The sequence below is a fragment of the Pipistrellus kuhlii genome, unplaced genomic scaffold (genome assembly GCF_014108245.1).
Source record: "Pipistrellus kuhlii isolate mPipKuh1 unplaced genomic scaffold, mPipKuh1.p scaffold_m20_p_50, whole genome shotgun sequence".
NCBI classification, from domain to species: domain Eukaryota; kingdom Metazoa; phylum Chordata; class Mammalia; order Chiroptera; family Vespertilionidae; genus Pipistrellus; species Pipistrellus kuhlii.
The window spans coordinates 1,867,358-1,879,723 of record NW_023425552.1 but is presented as its reverse complement, the minus strand read 5'-3'; the positions used below and the strand labels follow the sequence as shown (position 1 = coordinate 1,879,723).

Genomic DNA, 12,366 nt, shown 5'->3' with positions numbered 1-12,366 from the left:
ACTTTTATCACACACAAAAATGGACTTTGTAGATATCGGCATTATATAAAGGAGGCAACCAGAAAACAAAATGGAACATTAATATATAGATGCATTCAACTTAGAAGTAAAAATATAAAATAATTATTAACAGACCTAAAAGTATATATATTTACAATAATAGTAGAAGACTCTAGCACCTCACTTAGACAGAAAGGCAAGAAAGAAATATTGGCCTTAAATGACATGAGTCCAGATGTCCTTAAATAGACAGATACAAAATAGTCCATCCAGAAGTGACAGAATACACATACTTCTCAAGTGCACATGGACAGAACATATGTTGGGACACAAAGGAAGTCTCCATAAATTTAAGATTGAAATTACATCAAACATCTTTTCTGATCACAACGGTATGAAACTAGAAGGCAGCTACAAGAAGAAAAATGGAAAATCACAAATATGGGGAAATGAAACAACATGAACTGAACAACAAATGGGCCAATAAAGACATTCAAGGAGAAATCAAGAAATACATGGAGACAAATGACAATAAAAATATGGCAACCAACATCTATGGTAGGGGTGTCGAACTCAATCAGAGAAGGGGCCAAAATCTAAAATCCAGCCTAAATCGCGGGCCAAATGGTTTACTGAACAGTCAGAAACTGTCATTGTGATGGAAACGCAGCGGAGTGCAGTGATGACAGCGCGGTGCGGGCCACATTGCAAGGCCTGGCGGGACGGATTTGGCCCGCGGGCCTTGTGTTTGACACATGTGATCTATGGCATGGGGAGGGAGCCAAGGGCCATTTGGATATTTACTTAATTATTTTTAAATATATTTTATTGATTTTTTTACAGAGAGGAAGGGAGAAAGATAGAGAGCTAGAAACATCAATCAGGTGCCTCCTGCACACCCTCCACCAGGTACATGCCTGCAACCAAGGTACATGCCCCTGACCGGAATCGAACCTGGGACCTTTCAGTCCGCAGACCCATGCTCTATCCACTGAGCCACACCGGTTTTGGCCATTTGGATATTTATAACATCATTCAGAGGCCACACAAAATTATCAACCTAAAAATTAGCCTGCTATCTTTGGTCACACATTTAATCAACCCACCCCTAATACCTTGGCAGGGATAGACTGAATCGGGAAGAAATAGAAAATCTGAATAGACCGATCACTAGTAAGGAAATTGAAACAGTAATCAATAACCTCCCCCAAACCAAAAGTTCAGGACCAGACGACTTCACTGGTAAACTCTGCCATCCATTCAGACTTAATACCTCAATTTCATCATTTGTAAATGAAGATAATAATGCCTATGTCAAAGGATGATTATGATAAGCAAATAAATTAATACTTGTAAAGTATTCAGTACAAGCTATGCACATAGCACTATATAAGTTTAGTTTTCTAGCCAAAACCGGTTTGGCTCAGTGGATAGAGCGTCAGCCTGCGGACTGAAGGGTCCCAGGTTCGATTCCGGTCAAGGGAATGTGCCTTGGTTGTGGGCACAACCCCAGTGGGGGTGTGTGCAAGAGGCAGCTGGTCCATGTTTCTCTCTCATCGATGTTTCTAGCTCTCTATCCCTCTCCTTTCCTCTCTGTAAAAAATCAATAAAATATATATATATTTTAATTTAGTTTTCTAGCCCTAGCTGACATTTCTCAGTGGTTAGAATGTGGGCACGTGCACCAGAGGATCTCTCGTTAGATTCCTGGCCAAGGGCACATACCTGGGTTGCAGGTCCGATTCCCATCCCAGATCGGTTGGGGTGAGTGTGAAAGGCAACCAACTGATGGATCACATCGATGTTTCTCTCTCTCCCCCTCCTTCTTTCCTTTCACCCTCTCTAAAAAATTAATGGAGAATAAATTGTATTTTATAACTAATTAAAAAGTCGGTAAAGAGTTGCATATGCTTTACCTGTTTAGTTGTTTTATGAGTCCCCGGAATTGTCCTCTTCGGTTTCCCACCAGTTTGAAATTTAGGCTTCCCTTTAAGGCAAAAATAAAAAGAAAAGTAAATATACAGATCAACAGACAGTATAAAACTGAACTACACTCCCATTTGACCCAGTAATTCCTCTCCTAGGAATATATCCTAAGAAACCAGAAACACCAATCAGAAAGGAAATATACACCCCTATGTTCATAGCAGCACAATCTACAATCGCTAGGATTTGGAAACAGCCTAGGTGCCCGTCAGCAGATGATTGGATCAAAAAACTATGGTACATCTACATAATGGAACACTATGCTGCCATAAAAAAGAAGAAATTATCATAATTTGCAGCAACCTGGATGGAACTGGAGAACATTATGCAGTGAAATAAGCCAGTCAATGAAAGAAAAACACCACATGATCCCACTCATTTATGGATAATAAGGAACACTATAAACTGATGACCAAAAAGATATAGTGACAGTAAAGCAACAAGCAGACTGTCAAATGACAGCGGGGAGGGTAGGGAGATATGGGGGAGATAAGAGATCAACCGAAGGACTTGTATGCATGCATATAAGTATAACCAATTGACGCAAAAATAGGGAGGGAGGGCATGTATGGGAGTGGGGGGGGGGGATTGGTAAGATATGTACACATATAATACCTTAATAAAAAAAAAGAAAAAGAAAAAAAAAAAAAGAAATAAAATTGAACTATACAAATCATTCGGGCATATTAACACATAATCTCCTTCTATTCGTCGTCAATCTGAACTACAGAACTACAGCTGTAACAAAAAACAAATTTCCAAGATCCCAGCTTCCTCAGAACAAGAGTAAATCAACTCCTTAAAGAAGTCAGATTTTCTGACAACTTAAAAATAAGGTCAAATATAAAAACTGCAAAAAAAGAATTATTTGTTTCATGAGTGAAAAAAGGGAATAAAAATAAATTTTAAAAAGATCAAGTTAGTGGTACTTCTCAACTTATATATACAGGTCTGAAAAACACTCATTTGAATTCAAATTGTCTTTCAACAATAACACTAGGAATACATTTTTTACAACATAAAACTCAGTATTTTCTGTTTTGATGAACTTCCCTGATGGATGATATATAGTTTCATTTTGGAACGGGAGGTTTTTTTAAGTTTGTATTTTTGCAGTCAGATATCTCTCTCTCACTTGTTCTTTTTTAAAATATATATTTTATTGATTTTTTTTTACAGAGGGATGAGAGAGAAACATTGGTGAGCAGCCTCATGCACACACACACCACTGGCAATGTGCCCGCCACCAAGGTACATGCCCTTGACCGGAATCGAACCCGGGACCCTTCCGTCCGCAGGCCGACGCGCTACCCACTGAGCACTAGGGCTCTTTTTTTCTTTTTCATGAAAGACACCACCGCCTGCCCTGCCCAGAGCGCCGGCCCATGCACCGAAGGGCTGCGGTTCTTTCCTGGTCAAGGGCACGTACCTGGGTTGCAGGTTGGATCCCTAGCCCTGGCGGAGATGTATGGCGGGGAAAACAATCAGCATGTCTCTCTCCCATGCCTGTTTCTCTCTCTCTTTTGCCTCCTCTCTTCTATTCTCTCTAAAAAAATAAATAAATAAAATAAAATTGAAAAACTGAAACCGGTTTGGCTCAGTGGATAGAGCGTCGGCCTGCGGACTGAAGGGTCCCAGGTTCGATTCCGGTCAAGGGCATGTACCTTGGTTTCGGGCACATCCCCAGTAGGGGGTGTGCAAGAGGCAGCTGATCAATGTTTCTCTCTCATCGATGTTTCTAACTCTCTATGCCTCTTCCTTCCTCTCTGTAAAAAATCAACAAAATATATATTTTATTTTAAATGAAAAAAAGATCCTTGGATGAGGATTAACACCACCAACAAAAGAATAACAACAACACTTTCGTGAAACCATTTGCATATTAGGTAAAAAGGCAATGAAAAACTACTTGTTTAATGTATACTAATTTGCCTGAGAGTCCTAATGATAAGCAGTTTTTAGTCTATCTGCTGTTTAGGAATAATTCTAGCCTTCTAATTTACAACAAAATAAAACTTATTTTTAAGATATATCATCACTGCCGAGACTGGTTTGGCTCAGTGGATAGAGCGTTGGTCTGGGGACTGAAAGGTCCCGGGTTCGATTCCGGTCAAGGGCATGTACCTTGGTTGCGGGCACATCCCCTATGGGGAATGTGCAAGAGGCAGCTGATCGATGATTCACTCTCATCGATGTTTCTAACTTTCTATTCCTCTCCCTTCCTCTCTGTAAAAAAATCAATAAAATATACTAAAAAAAAGATTAACAACAATAAAAAATATACATACCGTCATCATCTTTGCTTTCTACTGGAACGCTCCAAGCTATGAGATTTCTTGCTGTCCGGCCCTCCTCTGCAACTATTCTCCTTACTTTGTCCTGGCTATTGGAGCGCTGGAATGAAGCCTATGCACAGAAGAGAGAATATTTACTGAATTATTAGCCAAGATATAAAGTACATTTGGCAGATAAATGCATTACTTGTGTTTCTCAGAAAGAAATCACACTCTATTCATTTTTCTTAATCCTATTCTTAAAGAAACGTAACTAGTAACTTAAGTAGAATAGTTTTAAACATCTTAACCTAAGTGAGAATCAGGGTTTGAAATGCAATAAATGAGTCTCAGAGACTTCATAACATTGTGTAGATTACTATCTCAAGCAGTGTTTTAACCTGGCTTCCTTTCTTCAAGACTTAAAAGGGAGACCTTTATAAAGGTTTGCTCAGGTATTAAATGTTTCAAAAAAAGCAAACATCGGTTTTCAAGTTAAAAAAATTTTTTAAATATATTTTTTAAATTTTTTGCAGAGAGGAAGAGAGAGGGAGAGAGAGTTAGAAACATCGATGAGAGAGAAACATCTACCAGCTGCCTCCTGCACGCCCCCCCACCGGGGATGTGCCCGCAACCAATGTATATGCCCCTGACCAGAATCAAACCAGGGACCCTTCGGTCCGCAGGCCGACGCTCTATCCACTGAGCCACACTGGCTTCGGCTCAAGCAGTGTTTTAACCTGGCTTCCTTCCTTCAAGAAGACTTAAAACTCATTATCTTCATCCAGAATCACAATGGTGCCACATGGAGACCTTTGCAAAGGTTTGCTCAGGTATTAGATGTTTCAAAAAAAGCAAACAGCGGTTTCAAGTGAAAATTTTTATATTTAACTCTTTCAACTCTAACAAAGCAATTGTTCGTAATGCTCACCAAAGCGTCTACAGATTTCTGGAACTTATTCCTAGACTGGGGAGAAATTATTTTCACATATCTCTAAATGATTTCTACTTGTAGAAATCATACTCTTCACTCATACTCTGGAACTGGTACCGAGCATTGCTTATTCATTTTATGCCTGTACTTACATATAAGTATCTCCCTGCCGAAACCGGTTTGGCTCAGTGGTAGAGCGTTGGTCTGTGGACTGAAAGGTCCGGGGTTCGATTCCGGTCAGGGGCATGTACATTGGTTGCGGGCACATCCCTGGTGGTGGGTGTGCAGGAGGCGGCTGGTCGATGTTTCTCTCTCATTGATGTTTCTGGCTCTCTATCCCTCTCCCTTCCTCTCTGTAGAAAATCAATAAAACATATATTTTTTAAAAAAGTATCTCCCTTACACAGGAATTGAGAGAGAGGAATGCAGAAACTGAACTGGGACTCCCCGAGGCCATACGATGAGGGAACGAGAAGGAGGTAAAGCAGAGGCGAGGTGCTGGGAAACCAGAGAAAAAACATCTAATTCTTTCCAATGGCCACCCCGGGCCTCCCAAAGGAGGTTTCCAGGAATGAGAAGAAAAAAACCCTATTTGTAAAACAAAAAGCAAAAAAACGGCTGTTTGGAATTTTCTGCTGTTTTTCTTAGATAGCCTCTTATTCTAAAAAAAATAATAACTTTGCTTTCTAGTCTGCTTTAGCCTGCTTGAATAATGAATTAAATACACTTAGCTGTCTGACCTTGTACGCCAGCGACTAGATATGCCCATACTCTCAATGCCATGCCAGGTGCTTCTTTTAATTGGACAGAACTGTGTTGTTTTCAAGGCCAGCAGCGAGATAACCACTGAGTGCACATGGGGCTGGCTCCTTAATAAAAAGGGAAGCTCTGCTTGTAGCCTTGCTTTAGAATTTGAATTCATTTTCTCTAAACCCACCACGGTGAATACAGTGAATCTCTCCAAATTCTCCTGCCTGGTTTGATTGTTCGGGAACTCTGCAACAGGAAGACCGGGCTCCCTGTGAACTCCATGCCCTCCTCCCTGGTGAGTGGCCCTGCTGAAGACGATGCTTAGGATGGCCTGGGAATGGGGTTAGAGAAGAGAGTGTGGGGAGGAGATCTGCCATCCACGCTCTCTGGGCGTTTCATCACACCAACCCCCATTCCAGACCCAGACAGCACCGGGCCCCCCGTGCCAGCCTCAGGGGAAGGCGGCCTCTCAGAGAGCTGGCTGGGGCTTGCGTAGAAAAGCAGGTCAAGCCGAAACTGGTTTGGCTCAGTGGATAGAGCGTCGGCCTGCGGACTGAAAGGTCCCAGGTTTGATTCTGATCAAGTGCATGCACCTTGGTTGCGGGCACATCCCCAGTAGGGGGTGTGCAAGAGGCAGCTGATCGATGTTTCTCTCTCATCGATGTTTCTAACTCTCTATCCCTCTCCCTTCCTCTCTGTAAAAAAATCAATAAAACATATTTAAAAAAGAAAAAGAAAAGCAGGTCAAGCTGTTGGCATGGACTAATGTGTATCTTTTTTTGTTTTTAAAAGATCACAGATTTGCTGGTTGTTTTTGTTATTTTTTATATTGATTTTTTATTTTATTTTATTATTATTTTTTTAAAATATATTTTATTGATTTTTACAGAGAGGAAGGGAGAGAGATAGAGAGCTAGAAACGTCGATGAGAGAGAGACATCGACCAGCTGCCTTCTGCACACCCCCTACTGGGGATGTGCCTGCAACCAAGGTACATGCCCTTGACCGGATTTGAACCCGGGACCTTTCAGTCTTCAGGCCGACACTCTATCCACTGAACCAAACCAGTTTCGGTCTGATGTGTATCTTTTTCAAATTAAGACAAAAAGGAAGCTGGCTTCCACCTGTTTATCTGCCCCAGGTCCCACAGACGGGAGGAGTGGGGCTCTCAGGTTGAATACCACATTCACAGTTGTTCATGCTGTTACTGTGCTTCACGACAATATGTGCCCTGAAGAAACTTGTATGTGACAAATTTACATCGAAACAGATAATAAATAGAAAACAGGTTGGCCCCTCTGGTGTGGGGGGTGGCTCAATGGTTTGAGCCTCAACCCAGGAAGCAAGAGGTCACCGTTCGATTCCCGGTCAGGGCACATGCCTAGGTTGAGGGCTTGATCCCCGAAATGGGATGTGCAGGAGGCAGTCAAACAATGATTCTCTCTCATCATTGAGTTTCTATCCTTTCTCCCATCCTCTCACTGAAATCAATAAAAAACGTTTTTGTTTTTTTAAATGGGTGGAAGAAAGAAAGGAAAGAAAGAGGCCAAAAAAAACCAAGGTTAGTGTTTGAGGTAGTTTGATCACTTACCATCATTCTTTCATTCCCTTCTATGCCAAGAAGCTCATTTACCATGGGATATGACTCCTAGAATTAAAAAAAAACAATAATTATTACACACACACACACACACACACACACACACGTAGTCATAACATTGTCAGGAAATCGTATTTATTCATAAAAAGATAAAAATCTCGCCGAAACCGGTTTGGCTCAGTGGATAGAGCATCGGCCTGTGGACTGAAAAGTTCTGGGTTCGGTTCCGGTCAAGGGCATGTACCTTGGTTGCGGGCACATCCCCAGTGGGGGGTGTGCAGGAGGCAGCTGATCGATGTTTCTCTCTCATCCATATTTCTAATTCTCTATCCCTCTCTGTAAAAAAATCAATAAAAATATAGTTTTAAAAAAGATAAAAATCTCATCCGAAGTTTCTAATTAATTTAACAACAAAAAATTGCTACTTTATACTGCCTGTTTCAACATAATACAGCATGCTGAAAATACTCCATGTTCTCAAAAAATGCAATACAATGGGACAGTGTTAATTATAGAAGTAGTCCACCAGAGCCCAATCCAGAGACTTCAGGGGGTTTTTGTTTGTTTGTTTGTTTTAAAATATATTTTGATTTTTTATAGAGAGGAAGAGAGATGGACAGAGAGTTAGAAACATTGATGAGAGAGAATCATCGATCAGCTGCCTCTTGCACACCCAGCACTGGGGATGTGCCCACAACCAAGGTCCATGCCCTTGACCGTAATCGAACCCGGGACCCTTCAGTCCACAGGCCGACGCTCTACCCACTGAGCCACACCGGTTTCAGCAGAGGCTTCAGGTTTTTTACTATAAACACAAGCACTTTGTATCCTGACACAGTTTACACACGTTTAAAACAAGTTCATGAAGTAACCTTTATTACTGTTATGTGAGATGCACTCTGATAGTTCCTTCTCTTTTCTATTTTTTTTAATTGTTGCTTTCACCGAATTGGTTTATGACCCATTAACAAATCCCACCCGGTTTACAGAGCACTGTGAACTCCTCAAAAAGGCTCTTTTCCTCAGGACCCATGCTTGTGCTTTTTCCATCCCTTCCCCCTTTCCTCTCCCTCCCATACCCTTAAAAAAAAAAAAAAGGAAAAAAAAAAAAAGCCGAAACCGGTGTGGCTCAGTGGATAGAGCGTTGGCCTGTGGACTGAAGGGTCCCGGGTTCGATTCCGGTCAAGGGCATGTACTTTGGTTGCGGGCATATCCCCAGTGGGGGGCTTGCAAGAGGCAGCTGATCGATGATTCTCTCTCATTGATGTTTCTAACTCTGTCCATCTCTCTTCCTCTCAAAAAATCAATAAAATATCTTTAAATAAATAAATAAGATTAAAAAAAAATAAAAGGTCCCGGGTTCGATTCCGGTCAAGGGCATGTACCTTGGTTGCGGATGCATCTGGGGTGGGGGTGGGGTGTGTGTGCAGGAAGCAGCTGATCGATGATTCTCTCTCTTCGATGTTTCTAACTATCTCCCTTCCTCTCTGTAAAAAATCAATAAAATATATATTTTTTTTAAAGTGAGATTTTATCATAATATGTTAATTGCCAATTACATAAGACTCTCCACAGAACAGACGCCCCCTTTACAGGAAACCTAGTTAACGTGGCCAGACCTTTGTGCAAAGAAATCCAAAGCGGAGGAACCACACAGAACACAAAGAGACGGGCGAGAGCTAGAAAGAGCAGCCTAGTCCTGAAAGAAGAGCTAATGAGCAAAGAAAAGCAAGCTGCGATCAGAGCCAAAACTTTGGGAATGAGAGCCGAGACCTTTTATCCTTTGTCACGTGAATCTGCTCCTTATAAATGCAGCATCTCTTACCACCAGGTGCCCACCATCCAGAACTGAAATGTCATTGCTGACACACACACATAGGAACTGTGTGACATGGAAATTGGGTCTCAAGAGAACTGTTGGTCCAGAAAGCAGCTCACTACAGACTGATTCATATGCCTCTCAGATAACCATTATGGCTCGTCTCATTTTTGATTCTTATAAGTGTATTTCCAGTAGGACACGATCTCACGCATCTGGGGGAAATGGTGAACAACATAGACGGATGAACAGGAACAGACCCAGAGATAAGGAGCCATGGGTCAGACTGTCGGACCTCAGAGGGAGGGTGGGGATAAAAGGGAGAGATCCACCAAAGGACTTGTGTGCACACATAGGAGCCTAACCAGTGGTCAGGGACAAAAGGGGGATGGGGGCATCAGTGGGGAGGGATAGGGGATTGGAATGGGGGTTGAGGACAAATATGTGATACCTTAATCAAAAAAGAAATAAAATAAAAATAAATGCAACACCTCCAGTGAAAACATATGCCCAAACAGTTTATGTACAAGCACTCATAGCGGCATTATTCAAAATAGCCCCAATGTGGAAATCAACCAAGTGTCCACAACGGATGGATTTTTTAAAAAGAAGCGTATCCATAGATGGAATATTAGTCAGCCAGCCACAAAAAGGAAGGACGTGCTTATACATGCTGCAACAAGAATGAACCTTGAAAACATCAGCTAAGCCAAAACTGGTTTGGCTCAGTGGTAAAGCGTCGGCCTGCGAACTGGGGGGTCCCGGGTTCGATTCCGGTCAAGGGCATGTGCCTTGGTTGCGGGCACATCCCCAGTAGGGGGTGTGCAGGAGGCAGATGGTGGATGTTTCTCTCTCATTGATGTTTCTCACTCTCTATCCCTCTCCCTTCCTCTCTGTAAAAAAAATTCAATAAAATATATATATTTTTTAAAAACTGTCTTGTGGAGCGAACGCGAGTAAATGCCCACCGGCATCCAGACCAAATTAAAATTTAGGGAACCTTTAATAACCGGCCGGTTGACCACTCTCTCTCCATGCCGAGAGCCCCAACCCTTTGAACAATCACTTTTTTTTTTAATATATATTTTTTAATATTTTATAGGGAGGAAGGGAGAAGGATAGAGAGTTAGAAAAATCGATGTGAGAGAAACATCGACCAGCTGCCTCTTGCACACCCCCTGCTGGGGATGTGCCCACAATCAAGGTACATGCCCTTGACCGGAATCGAACCCCGGACCCTTCAGTCCCCAGGACGATGCTCTACCCACTGAGCCACACCGGTTTCGGCTGAACGACCATTTTTTAAACCCGTTCACTACATCCTGTTTTTGCAGAGCAAACAATTTAAGACAAAGTAGTTCTTCTTAGGTAATGTCCACAGGTCACTGCCAGGGTCCTGGCGCCTGGTAGAGTAAATAACTGCATCCCGTTATCAGGAAAGTTGACAGGGATCTGTCTTGTAAGGCTGACTGGCCGCCTGTTCTCAAGAAAACGAACAATAATTTACCCTGGGAGGCTATTTTGTTAGTTGCAGCTGGAATTTATGGCCACGAGTCGACTAGGAGAAAGCGTGTTCAAACATTGCCACTCACGAACAACTGAAACCCATTTATCCTGATTCCCACCACTTGTGGGTCTCATTTTACTTCTCTAGCACTCATCACCTTCCATGACTTACTTAGTGGATGGAGTGTCCTATCTTTACCAACAAGAATGCAAGCTCGCTGAAACCGGTGTGGCTCAGTGGATAGAGCGTCGGCCTGCGGACTGAAGGGTCCCAGGTTCGATTCCGGTCAAGGGCATGTATGTACCTTGGTTGCGGACACATCCCCGGTGGGGGTGTGTGCAGAAGGCAGCTGGTGGATGTTTCTCTCTCATCGATGTTTCTAGCTCTCTATCCCTCTCCCTTCTTCTCTGTAAAAAATCAATAAAATATGTTAAAAAAAACAAAATACACACACAATAAAGACAAAACATTCTTGTTTTTAAAAAAAAGCATTTTTTTTTTCTGAAACCGGTTTGGCTCAGTGGTAGAGCATCGGTCTGCGGACTGAAAGGTCCCGGTTCGATTCCGGACAAGGGCATGTACCTTGGTTGCGGGCACATCCCCGGTAGGGGGTGTGCAGGAGGCAGCTGGTCGATGTTTCTCTCATCGACGTTTCTAGCTCTCTGTCTCCCTTCCTCTCTGTAAAAAATCAATAAAAATATATTTAAAAAATAAAAAAACAAAGCATTTTAAAGTCTATGTTGAAAATGCTGGAGCCATAGTCACGAGAGTTAGTATAAATGCGTATAAATCAGTATGCACTCTTCATGGTAACATGGATACTTCCAGGCATAACCCAGCGGGTGGACGGACCAATAGGAAACAGAAGGTTGCAGCTCAAGGGAGTGGGAGGGAAGGAAGGAGAGGACTCGGCCTTGGTGGGGGGCCTCGCTGAGGACAGTGCTCCCAGCTCCCCCAGACTCCTCCACGTCTCACTACCAACCAATGTACCAGACGGAAAATACGTTCCTTCTGACAGAGGAGGCAGCCAGACCCGGGAACATAACCCATCTTCGGGAAGGCAGGGACCGCGCTGGGATTCGAACCCCCATCCGCCTGCCCTGTAAGCCATCCCATCACACCTGCTCCCCAAAGACACTGGCCGGACCGTGAAAGGCGGGAAAACACCAGTTCCTCATCGGGTACTTATGATCCAGACCATCGACAGGTGGCATGAATAAGCACCCCGCACATTGTTAAGGAAAGTCCTAATTAACAGGGAAAAAAACAAGAGCCAGAGCCTAAACCAGAATATAAACCAGAGCATAAACCAGAACATAAACCAAAACCTAAACCAGAGCCTAAACCAGAATATAAACCAGAACCTAAACCAGAATATAAACCAGAGCATAAACCAGAGCCTAAACCAGAATATAAACCAGAACCTAAACCAGAATATAAACCAGAGCCTAAACCCGAATATAAACCAGAATATAAACCAGAGGGCTATCACGGTCC

General features: G+C 42.6%; 1 protein-coding gene across 4 annotated transcripts in view; it reads right to left on the bottom strand.

Moving 5' to 3' along the window:
* The window catches only part of SCAPER (S-phase cyclin A associated protein in the ER), a 163,725-nt gene that overhangs the window by 150,701 nt on the left and 658 nt on the right, over nucleotides 1-12,366 (bottom strand). For all 4 annotated transcript variants that reach the window (XM_045573439.1, XM_045573438.1, XM_045573440.1 and 1 more), the window contains exons 2-4: nucleotides 7,535-7,591; nucleotides 4,275-4,392; nucleotides 1,917-1,987 (exon numbers count right to left, since the gene is read on the bottom strand). In XM_045573439.1, coding sequence (XP_045429395.1) covers nucleotides 1,917-1,987; nucleotides 4,275-4,392; nucleotides 7,535-7,579 — 234 coding nt within the window. In that variant the 5' untranslated portion in view covers nucleotides 7,580-7,591. The remainder of the gene's footprint in view (nucleotides 1-1,916; nucleotides 1,988-4,274; nucleotides 4,393-7,534; nucleotides 7,592-12,366) is intronic.